The sequence below is a fragment of the Solanum lycopersicum genome, chromosome 2 (genome assembly GCF_036512215.1).
Source record: "Solanum lycopersicum chromosome 2, SLM_r2.1".
Lineage (NCBI taxonomy): Eukaryota > Viridiplantae > Streptophyta > Magnoliopsida > Solanales > Solanaceae > Solanum > Solanum lycopersicum.
This window is the reverse complement of record NC_090801.1, coordinates 47,559,910-47,587,171: the sequence shown is the minus strand read 5'-3', so window position 1 is coordinate 47,587,171 and position 27,262 is coordinate 47,559,910. Positions and strand designations below refer to the sequence as shown.

At 32.9% G+C, this 27,262-nt stretch overlaps 1 protein-coding gene across 1 annotated transcript; it reads right to left on the bottom strand.

The window, feature by feature from the left end:
• Positions 1–413: 413 nt before the first annotated feature.
• On the bottom strand, positions 414–26,245 carry LOC138342104 (uncharacterized). The gene is made up of 6 exons (XM_069294293.1): positions 25,953–26,245; positions 25,473–25,507; positions 1,795–2,219; positions 1,392–1,694; positions 926–1,048; positions 414–842 (listed from the first exon to the last, which is right to left on the bottom strand). The coding sequence occupies exons 1-6, from the start codon at positions 26,243–26,245 to the stop codon at positions 414–416; spliced, it is 1,608 nt and encodes a 535-aa protein (XP_069150394.1).
• Positions 26,246–27,262: the final 1,017 nt, after the last annotated feature.

Here is a 27,262-nt window from a genome sequence, read left to right as displayed (position 1 = left end):
TGTTGATGTTATATTGCAATGTTAGAGTTTAGATTGGTTGGTTCGCTCGCATAGGAGGGTAAGTGTGGGTACCAGTCGCGGCCCGGTTTTGGGTCGCGACAGATACATATTTGATAATTAGTTTAAGATTTTTACCTCATTAGACCAACATTTGTTTGGTTGTGACATGGCATAAAACCAATTCTTGTTCATTGGAAAAGCAACAACAAAGTCCATCATCGTAAATCCAAAAGAAGAAGATTTTGATCTGTATTTATCGTCCGATGGGTTCCTGCATATATGATACATAAGTTTGAATATATATACATGATACATAACACTCACTTAATTACAATTTTTATATAACAAAGTATCATGAATTAGTTATATAAAAAATGATTATGCCTAACACTTGCAAAAATAATGTATAAAACTTACTTATTGTTATGATTTTTTAGAAGCCCCCTTGACAACCAATTCATGTAATCCTCAATAAGTTTCGGCGAAACTTGATCTGTAATGCTAGATCCTTCGAACGGGAAATGGAGTCGAGCCATATCCTTCAATTTTTCTTTTCCTTTCTCGCTTGACCCAAAAGAAGTACAATATGGAGATTGAATCCTTCTCGAAGGCATTCTATTTCTATGTGCAGGAGTGACTGAATCGGTTCTAACACCAATCTCACTTATGGGAATATCAGTGGGTAATTGACTGTCGGTCAACAAGTACTGGCTGCTAGTTATATTCTGTGGATTGTAAGAATATAATGGTCTAGTATTAGTAGGATATTTACCCAAATCTTTGATAAGCGCATCTATTGCTGCTTGAGTTGATGGCGATATCGTTGTTGAATTGGAAGATTCCTGTATAATATGATGTAATGATTTTTAAAATAAATTTGTGTGTAATGAAATTGTGTGTCATAAATTAAAATTGAAAAATCTACCGATGCATCCATTGTTGTTTTTTCGGACAAAACATGAGGGATGTTGTGTTGAACATTGTCATCAACATCTTGCTCCATGATATATTCATTTAAATCTTGGTGCGACTGATGTGCGTCACCATCCTGAATATGCAGTTTTGAAATAAAAATTGTTAATATAATTTGTGCTGATACGTAACAGTGATTATAATCACATGATACATAGTCTTGAGTAAATGTGCATGATACATGACAGCAATTAAAATGAAAAAGAAAGTGTCTGTGATATGTTCATTTAAATCTTGGTGCGACTGATGTGCGTCACCATCCTGAATATGCAGTTTTGAAATAAAAATTGTTAATATAATTTGTGCTGATACGTAACAGTGATTATGCTCACATGATACATAGCATTGACTATATGTGAAATATACACGACATACATTAAAATGGAAAAATAAAGTGTTCAATGTATCATAAACATTACCTTTGGAGTATCACTGACTAGTTGTTCACCCTCATTTACAGAAACACCAACACCTTCCTCGGCGACATTCCCTGCATCGTCGATGATTTGATGTTCACCCTTTTTACCAGAAAAACCAACACCATCCTCAGCTACACCACCCATATCAGAAAGATCAATTGGTATTTGCTGAGATGTTTGTTTGTCAGACTGAAATGTGCTTGTATTAGCTTGAAAATTGATGTTTTCCTTGCCTATAGATTGCATCAACTGGGAGTGATTTGCTTTTATCAATATAATCAGTTCCTCAAATTTCATGTCAACCTACAAATTGTAGATACATTTATGATAAAAAAAATTGTTTAAAAATATCAAAATAATTTACTTACGTAAACTCTTCAATATATGGAATTATATTGTTGACATTCTGAGAATCTGCAGACCCATGAACATCAGCAGCCGGGTTCGGAGACACGTCTGGAACAGAACCATGTACATCAGCATCCGATTTCGGAGACACGTCTGGAACAGAACCATGTACATCATCAGCATTCGAATTTGGAGGCAAATTAGAAACTTGTACATCATCATCCGGTGTCGGAGACACATTTGATTTATCAGGATGGTTCTGTTGTGACACTTTCTTTTTTTGTATAATCACTTTTTTTCTTCTTTTTGGCGGTGATGGAGGAGATGTATCAGACACTCTAGAATATGTCCTCAATAACTGTTCGGGAGGTTTTGTGGAGAAATTATCAAAATCATCTTCCTCATTTGGTTGTACTAATGGTAATGATGAAGAATAAGCATGTTCAACTTGAGCAAGGTCAAAAGCTTCAATTTCCTCTGCTGTTGGGACAATGTTTGAACATGCATTATGAATGTATCACAACACATAAGATAATTTAATTGTTAATACAATAATATTTCACAACATACCACAAGACATAAATAACGATATTCCATAGACAAAAATAAAATTTACCTCTTGGAAAATGGTAGACATAAGCATTTTAAACTTTGCCTTATCAGACACAACTCTCCAATTGCACATTCTTGGGATGACATTTCGTTCTTTCACAGCTATTTCAGAATTTAAATTGGATGCACATTCGTATATCTAAACGTTAAGTGCATATGGCATCCCATATAATCGATACAACTTTTTACTAACATCAAAATCCTGTCTAAGTGAACCAATTAGTTTTGAAAATGATAGATGACCCCAAGGAAAATGTTGGTATCTACCATCTTCAACCATTAGAAAGTCCACAATAGATATAGTTTTATTATCAAGAGTAGATAATACAAATGTATGAATAAAGAACAGTATAGACATTTGAAGTGCATCCTGATTGTTCTCCACTATTGACTGCACCAGAAAAATACTTTTGGAAAAGTATACAATTAGTTGGTTCTGGATATTTGAAATCATTGGTATTTCCTCTGACCTTAAGTCCTGTTAATAATGCAAATTCATCTATAAATTACCGCTAAAAATATATATAAAAACTAGTCTCAAATATACCCTTATTTTATGACAGTAACTTCCATTTTGTACTCAAGTGTATAAAATTTTGACCATGCTAATTAGAAAATTTGACATATGATTTAATTATTTAGGTTGAGCAAATCCAAATGCGTTGAGTATTAGGTGTATTTATAAAACTAAGGATGTGTTTGGTATGAAGGAAAATATTTTCTAAAAAATGTTATTCTATTTTATCATGTTTGGTAGGGACAAAAGATTTGAAAAACATTTTCTAAATCAATTCATTTTCCTCAAGATTAAGGAAAATGAATTCCCTTCAAAAGTTAAGGAAAACATTTTCCAAAACACTCATCCAACTTCAAATTAAATTTTTTGTTTGAAAAATATCAATTTCTAAAAAATATTTTCAATTCAAAATTTTATATTTTCACTCCGCCCTCCCCTTGACCCCGATCATCCCTCCACCCTCCTCCAAAAAAAATTAAATTTATTTTTATTAAAAATTTTGAATGCCAAAACTTTATTTTTTTCACCCCGATTCTGGACCCCCCATCCCCCACACCACCACCACCAACACCACCACCACCACCACCCCCCCCCCCCCCCCCCGACAACCCCCTCCCCCAAAAAAAAAGATTTTATTTTTAAAAATTATTTTCAACTTCAAATCTTCATTTCTTTACCCCTACCCTCGACCCCGCCCACCCACCCTCCACCAACCCCCCCCCCCCCTAAACCCCCCAAAAAAAGTTTATTTTCAACAAATATTTTCAACTTCAAAATTTCATTTTTTTCACCTCGATCCACCGCCTACCACCCACCCCCTTACACACACAAAAAAAATATTGTTTTTAAAAAATATTTTTCAACTTCAAATTTTTATTTTTTCACCCTTCCCCCCCCCCCCCCCCCCCCCCCCCCCCCCCCAAGAAAAGGTTTATTTTTAAAAAAATATTTTCAACTTCAAATTTTTATTTTTTCACCTCGACCTCCAACACCCACCCCACCTCCCAAAATAATTTTTTATTTTTTAAAAAAAAATATTTTCAACTTCAAATGTTTGTTATTTCCCCCTTATCCCACCCCCCCACCCCCCACCCCCCCAAGAAAAGCTTTATTTTTTAAAAATATTTTCGACTTCAAATTTCTATTTTTTCACCTCGACCCCCGACTCCCACCCCACCTCCCAAAATAATTTTTCATTTTATTTTTAAAAATATTTTCAACTTCAAATGTTTGTTATTTCACCCCCACCCCACCCCACCCTGCCATCCCCCCCAACCCAACCAAAAAAAAATAATTTTATTTTTAGAAAATATTTTCAACTTTAAATTTTTAATTTTTTCACCCCCTACCCCTCCCCCACCCTGCCAGCCCCCTACCAGCCCCTCCCCTGCAAAAAAAAAAAATTAATTTCAAAAATTATTTTCTACTCTAGTAAAAATAAAAGATATTTCTCAAAAATATTTTTCATTAATAAATTAAACACTAAAAATCCTTTTCTAAAAGTATTTTATATTCACTAGCCAGACAGGAAAAAATAAATCATAAATCTACTTGTTCACCAAGAAAATATTTTCTAGGAAAACTTTTTCCATAGAAAGCATTTTCTAAAAAAACTTTTTCCATAGAAAACATTTTCATATGTACCAAACACACCCTAAGTCTACGTATGAATCCTGGGGCATTTTACAAAGCAAAGCACTTTTTTTCTGCGATTAGGAAAGAGCTAAAAGTTTCTAATTCTTAAAAAAAAAAAAAAAAAGAGGATTAGAAAATAATCTTTTTCAACACAAAAATATCCGTACCATAAATACATATTTATCAAGTATATTCTTTATAATTAAATTTTAAATTATAAGACATGTTTGATTACTGTTGTAGCAACTCATTTCGTTTTGATTCCTTAATCAAGCATTTCATATCATTTATTTTACTTTTCTTATATTTAAATTGTAAGGTACGTTTACGGTCAATCGTCTTAAAATGATATGTACTATATGTCATTAAAGTTATATCTGGTTAATATGTTATGTCAAAACCTCAAATTCGAATACAAAACCCAAAATTAACCATCAGATTCAACTATATTCAAATACAATGCCCTATGCCTTGCGACATGAGAAAATAATATAGTTGAGCTGCAAGCGTCCTAAAGTCATTACGATGAAGTTTTAAGCAGTGCCTCATTTTTTCATTTCGAGCCTTAAACAAAATTAGAAACAAAATATGATAAAAAGTAAACTAAGGAAAAACATAGATCACAAGCTCTTATAATTGGAGGAACCACACCATTTTCAAGAAAAAAAAAAAGAACCTGTCATATTAGTACCAAACTAATGATATTTGATAATTACGTCAAACTTTGACACTAGTAGTTACTAGTTTAATTATTCAATTTCCTTTCCAAGTAGTATATTTTAGTAATATACAATTTATTTCTTGAACCATTGGCTTAATAGAAGTATATAATATACTTTTTTGGTCCTAATAACATTAAAGTATTTTGACGAAATTTATGAAAAAATTATTTAAATTGATTGAGTGATTTTTAAAGTAAAATATTCAAAATTAAACGAGCATGTGAGATACTGAGATATTAACTCCTCTTTTTTACTTGTAGATCTTATTTGGAAAGATTACATGAATTCATACCTTTTAATAAATAATTATCAATTTTAGCGATATTTTTTATTTATTACTATTTATAGCAATATATTATAATATTATGTTAAATTGGTAATATATAGAAAAAGTGAATTATATATGCAATATATATGTATTGTAATTGTTTTTAAAAATATATTATGCTTCTTTAGTAAAATTTAAAATTGACACATTAAATTATAAGTGTATCAAAATGTGTGATAAATATATTATCCATCAATAAAACTTGTATTATATGTGAATAATAAACTGTTCTTTGTAATATTTATTAAAATTGTATTATAATTATAATAAAAGTGATCAAATAAAAAAATATTATTACTATAATTGGTAAATATTTTCTTAATATACTATATTTACGTAAGTTTCCTTCTTATTTTATAAAGATTGGTGGATAGAGTTTGGGCCTGGCCCGACGGTTATTCAATTTGATTTTTGTTAATTTAATAGTCTATATAATTTTGGTTAAACTATCTATCTACGCATACTTAACTAGCAAATATACATATTGTTTTCTATTTTAAAAATGTTACATATAATACCACTTTTTAAATAATATACCATACTTTTATAAAAATTAAATCAGAAACACAATTCCTTTAAATATGATAATCTATAATTATCTTAAAATTGATTTCCTCAACTTGTATGACACTAACTATTTAAATTAATTTCTCTTTGTTATTTTCAACCGTTTTCCTCCTCAATCCCAAAACAGATACTTCACGTATCCCACCATTACCCTTTCCTCTTCTTCATTAAACGTTTTCTTACCCTATCACACAAAAAAAAAGTTTGTATCTCATTTCCACTCCCACACGGATCCCTTTTTTTCTTAACCATTTTTATTCTCTTTTGCATGTGCTAAACTGTGTTTCTCGGACTAAATTGTGTTTCTCAGACAAATAATATGTATCTTGGACAAAAAGAAGTTAGTCATTTTTTTGTTTTAGTGGTTGTATCGTTTCTGTGTATCTGGTATTATGTGTTAGAGTTATAATTGATATTGTGTATCTCGTACAAATAATTTATACCACATTATTTAAAGTAACGATTTAATGTTTAAAAGTAATAAAGTTTAAATCACGTGATCTTATTATGCTCGTATCTAATATAATAATGTTGAGCAGATATATGAAAATAAAATTGCCATAATTTTATAGTGTATCTCGAACAACTAAACGACGACCTGAAAATACTGTAGTACATATACATGAGCAAAATGTTTAGAGATTTTATATTGTGTATCCCGTAATATATTATATATCTCGGATTTCTATGGGAGTTAGATTGTCTTCCATCTTGTATCTGATCTCCGTTCTTTTTCGATTACAATCGATTCCTTATTGTGTTGAAATATAATTCACTGGATCGTTATAATTTGCATTATCTCTCAAAAGTATTCCATTAATTTTATAGTTTTAATATTCAATTTCAGATGCCAATGAACCGAAATGCCTTAACAATATTGTAATATTCGCCATAATAAAAAAAAATTGAAAATTTAAAGGTTGAAAAGAATCTTCATTCGACAAAGAAGATGAAGAAGTTCAGAAAATAATTTGATATATAAATCATTTACGATGAAATGGAGTCACTAATTACGTTATGGTTGTTATATCTCACTAATTACGTTATAGTTGTTATATCTGCTATAACTTACTTAAGGGATTGTATCCCATGATTAATTCAAATTAATTAAGAAATGTGTATCCTATCTTCTAAAACATGTATCCCTCCTTTAAATTTTAATAGAATCATTTATCTTATGGATTATTACCTATGTATCTTAGGAATAAAAAATGGTATAGGAAGCAATATTGAAAATAGTAATAGGATGTAAAGTAATGTGATATATATATAATTTAGCCTTTAATTTTTAAGTTATGGTAGGGTGATCCAATAGTGATAATGTAATGGTTGGTGGATGTGCAATGACTAAAGGGTGGTGGTGGAGTTCTTTTTTGTTTTTTTCTTCTTCCACAAATTACATAGTATTAGCAGTTAATTAAATTTCATTCCCATTCTTATTCAAAATAAAATAATTTCTTAAATTTGATAGAATTGGGATATATTCTAAACGTTTCAGATATATCATATCTCAATTTTATATACATCGCTCAAAGCGATACATTGTGTAATGTGACAATTTGAGAATTGGAAAGGATAATTTTTTAAAAAATATTTTTAAATGGTATGAAATTTTAGAGAATATGAAAATTGTTTTGTGTTTGGGGTTTGGGGTTGGGGGGAGGGGGGCACAAATGTCTTATAGATGGTGGAAGAGAAAATTTGTGAATGAGATGGGGTATTGTTACCATATTTTTGATATTATGAGCTTATTTGAATTGTTGTTGAGAGTTCTGATTCGTAAAAAAAAAACAAAAGGAATTTTGTTTCCAAGACTGATGCACCATTTTTTCGACACATGATTTAATATCTTTTTAATACAAAATGTCCATAAGACTTAAGTTCTAATGCACAAAACAATTTTCTTAACACATAGCTGATTTAGTATCTTCTTAATACAAAATATCCATAAGACTTGAAGTTCTAATGCACAAAATCTTTGAATTAGCTGATTTAATACCTTTTATAATACAAAATATCTATAATACACTTTTCATTCATCTTATGCCTTGACAGCACAAACATTTTTAACACAGCTGATTTGATACATCTTTTTAATACTAACAAACTTTTTTTTATACGTATTGATTTAATATTATTTTAAAATTTACATACTATACTTATAATATTGTATTAGAAATGCTTTACTTATGTATTAAGTGAAAGTTCTGAAAATTATAGTGTAATTGTACCAAAACTGTATTAATTTAAGAAATTGGTGGTTTGGTGGTAGTGATTTAGTGAGAAAAAAAAAGGTGAAACTCTAAAAATCAGTGTTAAAGTTGTACTAAAATTGTATAAACATATAAGATAGTTATAATACAATTTAATATTATACGTTACTATAAATTTGATAGTTATTATTCCATAATAAATATAATACATTTCTAATTAATAATATAAATTAATTTAAATAGTTATTATTTCAGAATAAATATAATACATTTCTAATTAACAACGTAAACTAATTTAAATAATATAGAAATGTTTGTCTTAATGATTTAGTTATATATTTACCATGTGGATTGAAACAATGCCTATAACATCCTATGTATAGGGAAATATTGAATTCGAAATGTATCACAATTGTGTATATTTTGTTCTCTTATTAGTAATGTTAAAAATATATATTGAAATTTCAAATATTATTTTAATATAAGTAGAATTATTATTTTTAAGATGGGAAAGATGTATTACTATATGTTTTTAAAATGAATTGGCAATTTATTCTTAAGATCTGTTAATCTTATTATCAATGTATATTTAAAAGGAAAATTATATAGAATAACAAACTAATAATGTAAAATAAATACAATAGCTATCGTTTGATTTATTTGTGTTCCATAGCAAATTTTTTGTCAGTCGCCGCTCTCCTTCTCTCACTCGCTCTTAGTCGCTCGCCTCTCTCGTTTTATATAATAGAATTGTATAAATTGTGTTTCTGTTTGTATAATTGTATATACACATGCAAATATATATATCTCCGTCCTATATACTTATAATTATACAATACAAATATTTTCCTGCCCAAGTCTCTTTTGCCTTTCTTTCTTTCTCGTTTTATACAAATTCAAATTGTATATAATTTTTCTCTTTCTCGTTTATACAATTCGATTCAATTGTATATTCCCTGCTGAAGTCTCTTTTGCCTTTCTCTCTGTCTCGTTTTATTTAAATTCAAATTGTATATAATTTCTCTCTTTCTCGTTTTATACAATTCAATTGTATACAAATTCAAATTTCATACAGATATACAAACACATACAATTGAATTGAGAGACTAACAAGGATTTGTACAAAATGAGAGGCTAACAACATTATGCAAACGGCCTACTAGCGAAATTATACAAATCTAAAGAGGAACCAACAAATTATACAATTGCTTCTTTGTATATATGTATAGCGAAATAGGCATGACTTTCAGTTGTATATGTATAGCGAATTATACACATATATGTTTGCTATGGAGCGCAATTATGCAAACTTTGCTATAACATATAAATTTGAATTTTGTGTTTGCTATATGTGCGAAGTACTAGTAATTAGCATAAATTGATACATTTTAATGAATAATTACTAATTTTAGCGATACTTTTTAGTTATTATCATTTTTAGCAATATTATGTTAAATATATAGCGAATTATACACATATATGTTTGCTATGGAGCGCAATTATGCAAACTTTGCTATAACATATAAATTTGAATTTTGTGTTTGCTATATGTGCGAAGTACTAGTAATTAGCATAAATTGATACATTTTAATGAATAATTACTAATTTTAGCGATATTTTTTAGTTATTATCATTTTTAGCAATATTATGTTAAATATGCAATATGTATTAAAAGTGAATTATGTCTGCAATATATAAAAACTATAATTGTTTTTAAAAATATATTATGTATGTTTGGTAAAAAAATGACGCATTGTATTATAAGTGTATTAAAATGTGTGATAAATGTACTATCCATCATTAAAACTTGTATTATATGTGAATAATAAATTGTTCTTTGTAATATATATTAAACTTGTATTATAAATGAAATAAAAGTGATCAAGTGAAAAAAAATATTATTGCTATAAATAGTAAATATTTTTTTATTGTATCATATTTATGTAAGTTTTCCTAAGAAAAATAGGACTTATATGTGTAAGAATAAAAGATATATTATAATTCGTAAATAATGTTATATAATATATTATCTATATAAAATTCCCAATTAAATTCAAGCAATATCCAACCATGTACAAGAATTATCATACTAAATATTAAAATAATTTTCCTTATAAAATTATCTTAATAGTAAACGTACATTACTAGTTATAACTTTTTATAATTTTATACAAATTAGTGAAGCACCATTTATTTATCGATCAAATACTTATTTATGAAAAATCTTATTCCCACCATCAAGTTTCACATCATTCGATTTCCAACAAGCATTAGACCCCCATTTTCAAGGGAAGAGGGACCATCAAGTTTCACACCAATCACTTTCCAACAAGCATTGGACATTTAAAACATGGGGAGTGACCTCCAACAAGTTTGGACACTCATTAGTGTTGCCCCAATCAGTTTTGGACACTCATTAGTGTTGCCTCAATCAGAGTGACGTACGAAGGATTCTTATGAAGGGGTGTCAATAGTTATGATAAGAAACTAAAAAAAATAATTATGAAGTTACTAGAGCTTTAGAACACACAACCTTTAAAAACATTTGCAATCCCTTAATTACTAAACTAAAAATTTCAATATACTTTTTTAACGAAGGAGTATCGCTTAAAATCCGTCGGCCTAGGGTGGGTCCACCCTTGGCCCCAATATTTATTGGTTAATAAGTTCTAGCACGTTATTGATGTTTGATGGTCTTTGACCTATTGTTTAATTTGGTTTTGTATAATAATTCAAGGAAAGGGACAAATATTTTGAAATTATGGTTTGTGGTTCTCACGCATTGGCTAGAGTTGGGTAGGGGTGGGCATAAAAACCGAAAAACCGAAACACCGAACCGAACCAAAATTTTTCAGAATTTTGGTTTCGGTATTTCGGTTTTCGGTTCGGTATTCAATTTAATTTTTTGTATTTTCGGTATTTCGGTTCAGTTTTCGGTACATATTACTTTGGAATTCGGTATTTCGGTTTAAACCGAAATATTATATTATAATTTATAAATTATATTATATTTAATAATAATTAATATTAAATAATTATTTTTAAAAAAATAAGAAACCCTAAGTTGAAATATCAAAGTCCATTAAGTTGAAATATCAAAGCCCATTAAGTTGAAAAATCAAACAAAAAATTGAAAAAATTGTTAAGTTTAAAATTTTAAAAAGCCCACTAAACAGGCCCATTAAAAAACCGAAATAAAAAACCGAACCGAATTAAAAAAAACCGAACCGAACCGAAATATTTCGGTTCGGTATTCGGTACACAATTTACAAAAACTGAAAATCGAAAAAACCGAAAAAAAAACTGAACCGAACCGAAATACCGAATGCCCACCCCTAGAGTTGGGGATGACGATGGGCAGGTGGATGCGGGGCGGGGTTAGATTTAAGGCTATACGAGGTGCAGCGGGTTTAAGATTGTATGGAGCGGGTTGAAGTGAAACGTTTAAAATTAATGCAGGATGGGTTGTAAGTGTAACGACCTGTTTAGTCGTTTTGAGCAGCAGATTTTATTCTAGAAAAACAGGCTGAGGCGACGGACCCAACGACGGACCGTCATGGGCACGACGGACCGTCGCAGGGTCTCGTTTCAAAACACTTAGAAAAACTGAAAATTGGGTACTGAAAATCGACTCTCTGAACTTCGTAACGAAATGGCAGGACGGACCGTCACAGGTGTGACGGACCGTCACAGATTATTCAGTGGAAATTGAGTCTCTGACCCTTGCGACAACCTGCAGGACGGACCGTCGCAGGCACGACGGGCCGTCGCAGGTTGCGCAATCCCAGTCTGGGTCGGATTTCTTGATACGTTTTAAGGGACGTTTTTGACTATTCTTGCCTTAATTATAAAGTTAGTGGGTTAATGTTAATAAGTCTAATTACTTGGGGGTTAAAAGAGGTAACCTTAAGTTAATTAGTGGGTTATTATTGCCATCTTTTATTCTTAATTATATACTAACTAGGGTAAAAGAAAGAGGGTTTGAATAAAGAAAATAGAAAGAACAAGAGAAAGAGAGAGAAAGTTGAACGAGCGAAACGATCGAGAGAAGAGGAAAGCACCAAGCTTTGAGGATTAACTTGCTTGATTTCAATTCTTCGGTGGAGGTAGGTTATGGTTTTCATGCTATTCGTAGTAAACTCTTAATAGCGAATGATATGTGTTAGTAGTATTGTAAACCTTCTATATGCTTAATTGTATGCTTGCATGAATGATGTGATTATGTAATTGTGAATAAATAAGCATGATGAAGCTATTAAATCCCAAATCTTGAAAAGAAACCCTAATCTACTTTGTTAATGATGATGCCTTGGTATAAAAGAAGGCTTGATGAAGGAAAGTAGTGAGATTAGAGAATCGGGTGCCACGTTCCGGTACCAGGATAGTATATGAGGATCGGGTGCCACGTTCCGGTACCAGGATAGAATATGGATCGGGTGTCACGTTCCGACACCAGGATAGAATATGGATCGGGTGCCACGTTCCGGTACCAGGATAGTATATGAGGATCGGGTGTCACGTTCCGACACCAGGATAGAATATGGATCGGGTGCCACGTTCCGACACCAGGATAGAATATGGATCGGGTGCCACGTTCCGGTACCAGGATAGTATATGAGGATCGGAGTGTCACGTTCCGACACCAGGATAGAATATGGATCGGGTGCCACGTTCCGGTACCAGGATAGAATGAGGATCGGAGTGTCACGTTCCGACACCAGGATAGTATATTGAGGAGCGGAGTGTCACGTACCGACACGAGAGGAATAAAGATAATGAATCTTGAAATATGTTAATATATCCAATCTAATGAACTAAATTCCCAAATGAGTATGATGAGGAGGTGTGAGTCCTCATTGATGTGCTTGGTGTTGTAACCAAGGGTTATGGTAACTGTAAATGCTGCATGCTAAGGATATTAGTTGATTTTATGATATTGCTTAATACATACTGTTTTCTATTTTGAATTGGCCGATGATATCTACTCAGTACCCGTGTTTTGTACTGACCCCTACTTTTATTGTTTTCTTCTTGTTTATTTGTGGAGTGCAGCAAACGTGCTGTCATCTTCGACTCAACAGTAACTCAAGCCAGTCTTACTACATCGGAAATTCAGGGTGAGCTAATGCTTCTAGCTTGGACTGGATCTTCTTCTTCAAGTCTTGATGCCTTGAACTTCCGGCATGGACTAGCTTCTTATGTATTTTTAGCTTCTTAGAATACTCTTAGTTTAGTCATTTGATCGTAGATGTTCTTGTGGTGATGACTTCCAGATTTTGGGAATAATAATAGTTATTAATTTTATTAATGAGTTTAAGTCTTCCGCATTACTTTATGTTGATATTACATTGAAATGTTAAGGTTTAGATTGGTTGGTTCGCTCACATAGGAGGGTAAGTGTGGGTGCCAGTCGCGGCCCGGATTTGGGTCGTGACAAACTTGGTATCAGAGCATTAGGTTCGTTGGTCTCATCACACAAGAACAGGTCTAGTAGAGTCTTAAGGAACGGTAGGGGGACGCCTTTACTTTTCCTTGAGAGGCTATAAGACTTTAGGAAAATTTCACTCTTTCATTCTTTCTTTCGTGCTACTACTTGAGTCCAATTGGTATCTAGGCGATACGAATTGGTATCTGACCATCTTCACTCTCCTTCGCTGATGGTTAGAACTAGAGCAACGACTACGCCAACACCAACACCGGCCAGACAAGAAACAACTGAGCCAGCCACTGGGGCTGTGGCTCGAGGAAGAACAGCGGCAAGGGGCCGTGGTAGAGGTCGTGGGAGGACGTCCTCTAGGGGAAGAGGACGAGCGCCTAGCCCATCTGATAATAGGACAGTGACTCCTCCACCGATTGAGGAAGTAATAAGAGAAGGGAAGGATGGGGAAACTGAACAAGTGCAGAATGAGGGATTGCCACCCCAACCTACCCCAGAGATGATCAATCAGGTTCTGGCTTATCTTAGCGGGTTATCTGATCAGGGCCAGACACCCCCAGTGTTTTCTGCACCAGCACCTCAGGCTACGGAGGTACAACATGCGGCTACTATGGCTCCCCGCATGGATGTTCCATTGGAAATAGGCACGTTTCCACGTCTGACTACTGGGCCTATAATGACAAATGATCAGCATGAACTTTTCAGTAAGTTCTTGAAATTGAAACCTCCAGTCTTCAAGGGTGCGGAATCTGAGGATGCTTACGATTTTCTGGTTGACTGTCATGAGCTACTACACAAGATGGGTATAGTAGAACGGTTTGGTGTTGAGTTCGTGAGTTATCAGTTTCAAGGGAACGCCAAAATGTGGTGGCGGTCACATATTGAGTGTCAACCAACAGAGGCACCACCTATGACTTGGGCCTCATTCTCTAGCTTGTTTATGGAGAAGTATATCCCCCGAACTTTGAGGGATAGGAAAAGGGATGAGTTCTTGAGCCTAGAGCAAGACAGGATGTAGGTCAATGCATATGAGGCTAAGTTTCGTGCACTATCCAGATATGCCACGCAACTTTGTTTCAGTCCACAAGAGAGGATTCGCCGTTTTGTGAAGGGGTTGAGATCAAAGTTGCGGATTTCGGCCTTACAGGTAGCGGCTACATCAAAATCCTTCCAAGAAGTGGTAGACTTCGTGATAGAGGTGGAAGGAGTGAAGCCCGATGACTTCACCCCGACATCGACATTAAAAAGGTTTCGAAAGGGAGGTGAGTCTAATGGTTCTTACTCTAGAGGACAAGGTTCCGGAAGTTACTCAGTCCGACCAATTAGTCTTCACTACAGACTGTAGTTGGGGATCCATCTCCGACCGGTCAACACTTCTCTGAGAGACCTATGCATGAACCCAGAGAGTGCTATGGATGTGGGGAGATTGGACATATTAAGAGATATTGTCCAAAACAGAGTTACAGACCTCCAAATGTTAGAGGTAGAGGTGGTCATGGCAGAGGCCGTTATTCTGGAGGACGTGGTGGTCGAGGAAATGGTGGTCACCAAAACGACCGAGGTGATGGGCAAACTGGAGTCACTACATCACAACAAGGTAGGGGCAACGGACAGACGAACGATAGGGCCCATTGTTACGCTTTCCCTGGGCGGTCTGAAGCAGAGGCATCTGATGCTGTCATCACAGGTAATCTTTTGGTTTGTGATTGCATGGCTTCCGTATTGTTTGATCCTGGATCCACATTTTCTTATGTATCTTCCTCATTTGCTAATGGTCTAACTTTACATTGTGAATTACTTGATATGCCTATTCGTGTTTCTACTCCGGTGGGTGAGTCTGTGGTAGTTGAAAAGGTGTATAGGTCTTGTTTGGTGAACTTTGTGGGGAGCAACACTTATGTAGATTTGGTTATCTTAGAAATGGATGATTTTGATGTAATTCTGGGTATGACTTGGCTTTCTCCGCAATTTGCGATCTTGGATTGTAATGCTAAATTGGTGACGTTTGCCAAGCCTGGGACAGATCCGTTAGTGTGGGAGGGTGACTACACTTCCAATCCGGTGCGTATCATCTCCTTTCTTCGTGCTAAGAAAATGGTTAGTAAAGGGTGTTTAGCTTTCTTGGCACATATCAAGGATGACACTACCCAAGTGCCTTCGATTGAGTCGGTTTCAGTAGTCCGTGAGTTTCTGGATGTGTTCCCTGCAGATCTTCCTGGTATGCCACCAGATAGGGATATTGACTTCTGTATTGATCTCGAACCGGGCACACGCCCCATTTCTATACCCCCTTATAGAATGGCTCCCGCGGAGTTAAGAGAGTTAAAGGCACAACTTCAAGAGTTATTGAACAAAGGCTTTATTAGACCAAGTGCATCTCCTTGGGGTGCTCCGGTTTTGTTTGTAAAGAAGAAGGATGGGAGTTTTCGAATGTGTATAGACTACAGACAACTAAACAAGGTAACCATAAAGAACAAGTATCCTCTTCCCCGCATTGATGATTTGTTCGATCAGTTACAAGGTGCTTGTGTCTTCTCTAAGATTGACTTGAGATCCGGTTATCATCAATTGAAAATACGGGCAACGAATGTGCCAAAGACTGCTTTTCGAACGAGGTATGGGCATTACGAATTTGTAGTGATGTCTTTTGGTCTTACGAATGCCCCTGCTGCGTTCATGAGCTTGATGAACGGGATTTTTAAGCCATATTTGGACCTCTTCATGATCGTATTTATTGATGATATATTGGTATACTCAAAGAGCAAGAAGGAACATGAAGAGCATTTGAGAATGGTATTGGAAATGTTGAGGGAGAAAAAGCTTTATGCCAAGTTCTCTAAGTGTGAGTTTTGGCTAGATGTAGTGTCCTTCTTGGGACACGTGGTTTCTAAGGATGGAGTGATGATGGATCCTTCTAAGATTGAGACAGTAAAGAATTGGGTAAGACCTACTAATGTGTCAGAAATAAGGAGCTTTGTTGGGTTAGCTAGCTACTACCGTCGATTCGTCAAGGGATTCTCTTCTATTGCTTCCCAATTGACGAACCTGACTAAGCAGAATGTTCCATTTGTATGGTCGGACGAATGTGAGGAAAGCTTTCAGAAGCTCAAGACTTTGTTGACTACCGCACCTATCCTTACCTTGCCAGTAGAGGGTAAGAACTTCATTGTTTATTGTGATGCATCCTATTCTGGTTTGGGCGCAGTACTAATGCAAGAGAAGAGTGTGATTGCTTATGCATCAAGGCAATTAAAGGTGCATGAACGTAACTATCCGACCCACGATTTGGAATTGGCTGCGGTAGTGTTTGCATTAAAACAATGGAGACACTATTTATATGGGGTTAAGTGTGAGGTCTACACGGATCACCGTAGCCTTCAGTATGTCTTTACTCAGAAGGATTTGAACTTGAGACAGAGGAGATGGATGGAACTACTGAAGGACTACGACATCACTATTTTGTATCATCCGGGGAAGGCGAATGTTGTGGCGGATGCTTTAAGTAGAAAAGCGGGAAGCATGGGAAGTCTAGCTCACTTGTAAGTTTCTAGACGTCCATTGGCTAGAGAGGTTCAGACTCTGGCTAACGGCTTGATGAGGCTAGAAGTAAATGAGAAGGGAGGATTGTTGGCTAGTGTGGAGTCAAGATCTTCTTTTCTTGACAAAATTAAGGGAAAACAGTTTGATGATGAGAAACTAAGGCAAATCCAAGATAAAGTATTGCGAGGGGAGGCTAAGGAAGCACAAATCGATGAGGAAGGTGTTTTGAGAATGGGTATGTGTACCCCGCGTCGATGATTTGATCAACACTATTCTGACAGAGGCTCATAGTTCAAGGTATTCTATACATCCGGGTGCAACCAAGATGTATCGTGACCTAAAACAACACTTTTGGTGGAGCAGAATGAAGCGTGATATTGTTGACTTTATTGCCAAGTGTCCAAACTGTCAACAAGTAAAGTATGAACACCAAAGGCCCGGAGGAACACTTCAGAGAATGCCCATTCCGGAATGGAAGTGGGAAAGAATTGCAATGGACTTTGTGGTTGGTCTTCCAAGGACAATGGGTAAGTATGACTCCATTTGGGTGATTGTTGATAGGTTAACTAAATCTGCTCATTTCATTCCGGTAAAGGTGACTTACAATGCAGAGAAGTTAGCCAAGATCTATATCTCAGAAATCGTTCGATTGCATGGGATTCCACTATCCATCATATCAGATAGAGGTACGCAGTTTACTTCTAAGTTTTGGAAAACATTGCAGGCGGAATTGGGTACTAGGTTGGACCTTAGTACTGCGTTCCATCCTCAGACCGATGGTCAGTCTGAGAGAACGATTCAAGTGTTGGAAGATATGCTTCGTGCATGTGTGATAGAGTTTGGTGGCCATTGGGATAGCTTCCTACCCTTAGCGGAGTTTTCATACAATAATAGCTATCACTCAAGCATTGATATGGCTCCATTTGAAGCATTGTATGGTAGGAGATGTAGGTCTCCCATTGGTTGGTTTGATGCGTTCGAGGTTAGACCTTGGGGTACTGATCTCTTGAGGGATTCGATGGAAAAAGTGAAGTCTATTCAAGAAAAGCTTCTAGCGGCGCAAAGTAGACAAAAAGAATATGCAGATCGAAAGGTTAGAGACTTAGAGTTCATGGAGGGTGAACAAGTCTTGTTGAAAGTTTCACCAATGAAAGGGGTGATGCGGTTTGGTAAAAGGGGTAAACTAAGTCCAAGGTACATTGGACCATTTGAAGTACTTAAGCGAGTAGGGGAGGTGGCTTATGAGTTAGCCTTGCCTCCAGGGCTGTCCGGAGTACATCCGGTATTCCATGTGTCGATGTTGAAAAGATACCATGGGGATGGAAACTACATTATCCGTTGGGATTCAGTTTTGCTTGATGAGAACTTGTCTTATGAGGAGGAGCCTGTTGCTATTCTAGATAGAGAAGTTCGCAAGTTGAGGTCAAGAGAGATTGCATCCATCAAGGTGCAATGGAAGAATCGACCCGTTGAAGAAGCCACTTGGGAGAAGGAGGCGGATATGCGAGAAAAATACCCACATCTGTTTACAGATTCAGGTACTCCTTTTCGCCCTTGTTTTCCTCTTTTGATCGTTCGGGGACGAACGATGGGTAAATTGGTATCTATTGTAACGACCTGTTTAGTCGTTTTGAGCAGCAGATTTTATTCTGGAAAAACAGGCTGAGGCGACGGACCCAACGACGGACCGTCATGGGCACGACGGACCGTCGCAGGGTCTCGTTTCAAAAAACTTAGAAAAACTGAAAATTGAGTACTGAAAATCGACTCTCTGAACTTCGTAACGAAATGGCAGGACGGACCGTCACAGGTGTGACGGACCGTCACAGATTATTCAGTGGAAATTGAGTCTCTGACCCTTGCGACGACCTGCAGGACGGACCGTCGCAGGCACGACGGGCCGTCGCAGGTTGCGCAATCCCAGTCTGGGTCGGATTTCTTGATACGTTTTAAGGGACGTTTTTGACTATTCTTGCCTTAATTATAAAGTTAGTGGGTTAATGTTAATAAGTCTAATTACTTGGGGGTTAAAAGAGGTAACCTTAAGTTAATTAGTGGGTTATTATTGCCATCTTTTATTCTTAATTATATACTAATTAGGGTAAAATAAAGAGGGTTTGAATAAAGAAAATAGAAAGAACAAGAGAAAGAGAGAGAAAGTTGAACGAGAGAAACGATCGAGAGAAGAGGAAAGCACCAAGCTTTGAGGATTAACTTGCTTGATTTCAATTCTTCGGTGGAGGTAGGTTATGGTTTTCATGCTATTCGTAGTAAACTCTTAATAGCGAATGATATGTGTTAGTAGTATTGTAAACCTTCTATATGCTTAATTGTATGCTTGCATGAATGATGTGATTATGTAATTGTGAATAAATAAGCATGATGAAGCTATTGAATCCCAAATCTTGAAAAGAAACCCTAATCTACTTTGTTAATGATGATGCCTTGGTATAAAAGAAGGCTTGATGAAGGAAAGTAGTGAGATTAGAGAATCGGGTGCCACGTTCCGGTACCAGGATAGTATATGAGGATCAGGGACCACGTTCCGGTACCAGGATAGAATATGGATCGGGTGTCACGTTCCGACACCAGGATAAAATATGGATCGGGTGCCACGTTCCGGTACCAGGATAGTATATGAGGATTGGGTGTCACGTTCCGACACCAGGATAGAATATGGATCGGGTGCCACGTTCCGGTACCAGGATAGTATATGAGGATCGGAGTGTCACGTTCCGACACCAGGATAGAATATGGATCGGGTGCCACGTTCCGGTACCAGGATAGAATGAGGATCGGAGTGTCACGTTCCGACACCAGGATAGTATATTGAGGAGCGGAGTGTCACGTACCGACACGAGGGGAATAAAGATAATGAATCTTGAAATATGTTAATATATCCAATCTAATGAACTAAATTCCCAAATGAGTATGATGAGGAGGTGTGAGTCCTCATTGATGTGCTTGGTGTTGTAACCAAGGGTTATGGTAACTGTAAATGCTGCATGCTAAGGATATTAGTTGATTTTATGATATTGCTTAATACATACTGTTTTCTATTTTGAATTGGCCGATGATATCTACTCAGTACCCGTGTTTTGTACTGACCCCTACTTTTATTGTTTTCTTCTTGTTTATTTGTGGAGCGCAGCAAACGTGCCGTCATCTTCGACTCAACAGTAACTCAAGCCAGTCTTACTACATCGGAAATTCAGGGTGAGCTAATGCTTCTAGCTTGGACTGGATCTTCTTCTTCAAGTCTTGATGCCTTGAACTTCCGGCATGGACTAGCTTCTTATGTATTTTTAACTTCTTAGAATACTCTTAGTTTAGTCATTTGATCGTAGATGTTCTTGTGGTGATGACTTCCAGATTTTGGGAATAATAATAGTTATTGATTTTATTAATGAGTTTAAGTCTTCCGCATTACTTTATGTTGATATTACATTGAAATGTTAAGGTTTAGATTGGTTGGTTCGCTCACATAGGATGGTAAGTGTGGGTGCCAGTCGCGGCCCGGATTTGGGTCGTGACAGTAAGTGTATATAATTTTATATGAGTTCAAATTTAATTTTAATTTTTTATATGTTATAAGAGAGAGAACATTATTATTAAGATAATATCTTTAAAGCTACTAAAATATTCAAGATAGTTATACATGAAAATGGTTCATTAAATAATTATACAATTTCTTACATGTTTTCAGTTGACTTCTAAAAATTTAAGTCACCATCTTATTAAATTAATACAATTTAATGAAAAAAATAAATTATTATTTTTATAAATTTTATTATTAATATCAAATTTAACTAGGAAAAAAATATTAAACAAATTATGCGAAACAAGTTTATATGATACGAATTAGAGCGAAACGAATTAAAAAAGAAAAAGAATGTTATGGTCACTTGATATTCATTTAAAATCAAAGACAAAATTAATTAAAATATTTCGAAATAATCCTTTTAGCAAAAACAATTTGGTCACAGTGACACAGATATATATATATATATATATATATATATATATATATATATATATATATATATATATATATATATATATTCACGTTATAAACTGATTTTATTATCATTATTATTATATTTTTCTTTGTCTAATTTATATTTTTTTTAATGGAAAAATATATAAGTATTCTCAGACTGTGATTAAAATTTCGGAGATACACCTTAACTAAATTAAGGTCTTATTATCTCTCTCAACATTGTTTTTATAATATTATATACCTTTTGGATCATTCATGCCATTATTTTTTAACGATGATTTTGGAAATTATTTTTGACACATGACCAATTATAAATCGGCCATGTCGTCAAATTTTTTTAAATAAAAAAATCAAAAAAAAATTCAATTTTTATTCAGAAGTTTGATTTTTTTATTAAAAAATTGATGACGTGGCCAATTATAATTCGGCCATGTCGTCAAATAAAAAAATCAAAAAAAAATTCAATTTTTATTCAGAAGTTTGATTTTTTTATTAAAAAATTGATGACGTGGCCAATTATAATTCGGCCACGTAATCAATTTCATCAATTTTATTTAATTGAAAAAATATTAAAAAATCAATTTTTTTTCAGATTTATAATTTTTTTAATTAAAAAAATTAATGATGTGACCGAATTATAATTGGCTACATGTCAAAAATAGTTTTGCAAAATCATTATTAAAGAAATGACATGAATAAATTTTTTCTTTAATAATAATAACATAAATGAGCTAAACTTTTAACCGATGATATAAATAAATTTTTCCTAAAAATTTAATAAGAGTATTTTCCCTAATAAAAATAAGCAACTTTTACATAGATGCTAGGGGACAAATTAAATGGGTCCACGATGATTTTGACTGAACTCGAAAAGCAATACTGTATAGCCATAAAATATAAGACATACGGCTACGAATGACTAATCATATCATGTGCAATTATTAATTCATGGCTCAATATAAATTGGTAAGGACAAATTTACCATCTCAATTATGATTTTAGGCCTTTGCCTAAATCAATCAATTTTAACTTCTGATAATTTCTAATGTCAATTGTAATTAGTTAGAAATATTCTCTGTCTTATTTTATTTATTATATTTTTATAAATAATTAAATTATAATACTTGATATTTTATAAATTTTATGCATAAATTATCATTTTTTGCTAGAATAATTAATTGTTTTTGTCATTTTATTAATAAAATTAACTTTAAAAAATATTAATTAAAAGTAAACGGATAAAATTATATAATTTTATAATATAAATATAATGAAAAAATATAACATATAAAATGGAACCAAGAAAGTAACAATTATTCGCTTTCATGGATGTAAAAAATGTTATTTCCAACTAATTACAATTGACTTTAGATGAGAAATTTGAACTAAAAGTTTAAAATGTCACGTGGAACAAAAATAAAATCATAATAACAGGTAGGATATATCGTTGATTTTGTGTTCCAAACTAAGTCTAGCATATGAACGTCAATAATTGTTATTTCCAACTAATTACAATTGACATTAGATGAGAAATTAGTAAAAGTTAAAAATGTCACGTTGAACAAAAATAAATGCAGGATATATTGTTGATTTTGTGTTACAAACTAAATCAAGCATATTTCTTATATTTTATAAAGTATAAGAAATAATTTCGTTATATATTTAAATATATTTATTATGGACTAACGAAAAACGTTTGAAATATTGGATAAATTGAATATTTCTTCTTTTAAGACTATTTTGGTTACTTTTTAAAATAGTGACTTATTTTGGCCATTTTTATTTTTTGTGTCTCATTTAGGTTCTGAACTCCTCTCCCATCCCACCATTCGATTTTTTTCAAATTTTTCCGCTGCCCTTCTTCTTTGCGATAACATGAATCTTGACTTTTTTAGTAGATTGAAATTTATTTTATTGTGAAATTTCTTCGTGTTGAAATTCTTTTTTTTTTCTTTTTGTAGCATCAATAAAACTATTTCTCCATGGAAGGAGTTCAAATTTTGGGAGACGGCGGTTGAGAAATGAGGAAGAAAATGAAAAACAATAAAATAAAAATGATTAAATGAGCCTTTTACACGTAGGTATTGAGTGTATTACACTCACTATGCCACGACAGTAAAAAGTATTAAAATGACACAACGAGACATGACATGAGGTGTCTAAAATGAACAAAGCTTAGTTAAGGTGTCTAAGTGAAAATTTATGTCAATTTTAAGGGACCTGCGATAGATTAAGCCTAATTTAAATGATACACAGGGTCGTCTCAACAAGTTTGGGGGCTTAAAGCCAAACATTATAAATAGGCCCCTATTATTTTTAGTTAATAAATATAAATTGAATAATTATAATATACTAGTGTAATCCTACAAGTGATGTCTGGAGAGGCAAGATATATGTAGACATTATGAAGTAAACATGTAAACAATGTATATTTTCATTGAAAATTATATGATATAAAGTTGAAATAATAAAACATGACTCAATTTTTTTTTGAAATATGATGATGTTAAAATAGTGTAGTGATGAATTTGATAAGTTAATAAATAATATTAAAATAGTGTTGATTAGTTTTAGTGCTTGAAATTTGAATAAGACACCATAAATAAATCTGATTCTTTTATAAACACACAAAAATAGATATCACATAATGTAGAATGTTTAAACGTTTAATAGACTTAAAGAATATTCAATAATGAAAGAATAAAAAAATATTGAAGGGAGAATAAACAAAAGTAAATATTTTAAGAACACAATACTGTTGGTTCATGATAATTGTCAAAATATAATGAGCTAGACAACAAAATAGATAGCCACATGCAAAACTAAAAACGATACTACAATTAACTAACCACATAAGAATCTAAAAAAGACGCTCCAATAAACTAACCAATATTCAATTTCTCAATTGTATTGTCAATACAAAAAATTATTTTCAAAGTTATAAATACATGAGATTTTTTGACATAATATATACAAACATCTTTGAGAGAAAATGTACGGCCAAAACAATTTGACACCCCAAACGATTGCTTTAGAAACCTTATAATCGAGACGATCCTGATGACACATATATTCTTATAGATTTAAATTTTTGCAAATTTTTCTTTATTTATTTCATATTTTTTCAACTCCTTCCCTCCGAAACAAATTTCAGTGTAATGTTTTTGGTAGAATCAAAAATTCATGAATACAGGAAAAGTCTTTCAGGCTTTTTACTATGAATATCCATTTCCTAAAGATAATTATTAAATAAAAAATCAATAGAAAAAATTTAATATATTACTATGACATATTGTGAGATAACAATTTTTTTAAAAAAGAACCGATATAAAAATAACGTGTGAGATTACAATTTTTTAAAAACGATATATAGAAATAACGTTATCTCCGTGAATCATTCTCATCGACAAAAAATCAACGAGAACGAATAATTCTATACCACTAAATTTGACACGTTTTAAGTACTTCTTTTTTCATGTGAGCTGTCAACATTATGTTAAATGAACATAACCAAAGAAAATAAATTAGGGAAAAAACATGAATTCCTTTATAAACTTGTACTATCTTAATTATTTTAAAGTGAATTTTATGCAACATTATTCGTGTATTACACTCGTCATATCTGAAGTTGTATTATTTTTTCTTTTTTTATTACTTCTGTTTTATTTTATTAATTATATTTGACACTAATTAATTTTTAATCAATTATTAAAGTTCTTTAATAATTATGTCTTTTTCATAGCAAAATGGTAAAGAAGAGCTTTTAACAATGACCATCAAAAAAATTATCTAAAATCTAAAGTTTAGTCATGGAGTTGAAGAATTCTTCCATATCAAAATGTATCCACAAGAAGGTTCCCATTGTTATTTGTTGCGGTTTATAGTTATAAATATTTTTCAGATTTCTTAAAAAATCATGATAGTAGAAAAATAATTCTTCCCATTTTCAATCGATTATCCAATTCGCTCAAAATGTCCATCGAAGCTCCAACTATTGAGACTTCTCAAAACTTTACTCCTATATCAAGTAATTTGTTTCTTGATTACGTCTTGTTATTGGTTTATTTTAAGTTTAATGAGGTGTGAAGAAGATGAGGATTGTGAGATGTGAAGAAGAAAAGACGTGAGGGTGGGGTGTAATAAATATTTTGATTTTTTTTACTTTCTTCTTCTGCATTTCTATTTTGTACAACTTTTCTGGAAAACACAGATAAAAATCATTAAAATTACTACAAAAAATCCTAGACACATATTGAACTTAAGAAAAAAACATTAAAAATACCGTAAAACCACATTACATTAATTTGATGTTGCCTTCTCCAGGCATCTTCCCTTTTTTTTTCTTTTTTCTTTTTTAACTTTATTAACTGTTGGAGGGATGTCATCTGCTTCTGTACATGCATTCCAATAAATTGCTATCATTGTTTTCTTCCTTCTTTTAGTGTCAGTGTTTATATTATGAGAAATAATATCATATAGGTCTTAGGATTGAATTCACACACACTTAATGAATAAAAAATACAATAGAGAGAAAGAAAGTAATCAATAGTTCGTGATAACACTTTGTGGATAAACTTGCACGACAGTGAAGTACATATTAATTATTCAAAGTATGAACAGTTACATGTAGAATGAACAGTACAGCCTAACAGTAGTGTTATTCATTGAATTGTTGTTTGCCGATGGTACTCTTGAATAAATCAACAACTTGTCATCAGCTAATGGTGGTTGAATTTCAGATGCAGGTGGGTACAATGTAATCTTAGTAGAGTCGGGCGCCTCAGGATTTGTAAAAGTGCAGAGGAAGTTGACTCTACCTATAAGATTAGTTGCTTTGATAAACTCATTTGCACTTGACTCAAATAATTGCAGGTCTTGTGTTTTCCTATTCACCTTGTGGATCAGATTTCCCTGTAGAGTTTTTGCTCTCCTCATTTGTCCCTTCCCTTCTTCTACTGAAATCGTATGGAGATCTGATGCACCATTTGAATCTTTTTTCCTCCCTATTGTCTTTATTATGGTGTTGTGCCTTATTTTGGGGATTTGCATCTATACAATCATTGTTTGCAGTGCTAGTTACAATTTTACATGTTGCTGCTACTTGTGGATGTGGTCGAACTTGAGTTCTTTCTTAAAATGAAATGATAAAACTTTATCCGCATATATAGGTCGTAAACATGGTTGAATTGACGTAATAATGGTATTTTATAAGATATATCAAGGAGTGATTCTTTTGTTTATATTCTTGTAGTTAAATTTATCATATCAGGCTAATTTAAAATACCCGCATATTATACCAATTCGACTAAGAATTGTCATGATTAATGAGTAATCTTTAAATTAGAAACCTCAATGATGTTGATCTGCAATAATTAAATCCTTGATATTTAAAAAAAGAAAATTATGATAATTAAATGTACATATACTCTTATAATATTATCATTAACTAATGAGTAATTTTTGAACAAAAAATCTTAATGATATCACCACAATATACATACACTTGATACCACAATAATATACATATACTCTTATCGTACAATTGACTAATGAGTTATTTCTAAACGAGTACATTATATATATTAATTTCATATAAATTAAATAAAATTATCAACTTTAATGATATTAATATAATATATAATACTAATTTAATATTAGCTAAGCAAAATTATCAATTTTAATAAAAAGAGTTATGAACGATAAATGGCCTGAGAGAGCTTTGTACTTAATCCATTTGTAAGTGAATAGGAAAAAATTGAAAAACTCCATTAATAAACTTTGAAGAGCTATTAATGAGTTTTGTGAATTTATGAAATTAATTTGAAATTGTGATATTGAGAATTTATTAGGCTTGTGTTTGCGAACTTGTAATGTAAAATTCAAATTAGATAAGAATTTCATTTATTGCATGAATTTGAAGAAACCTAAAGTTCAACTTTTTCAATATTATCT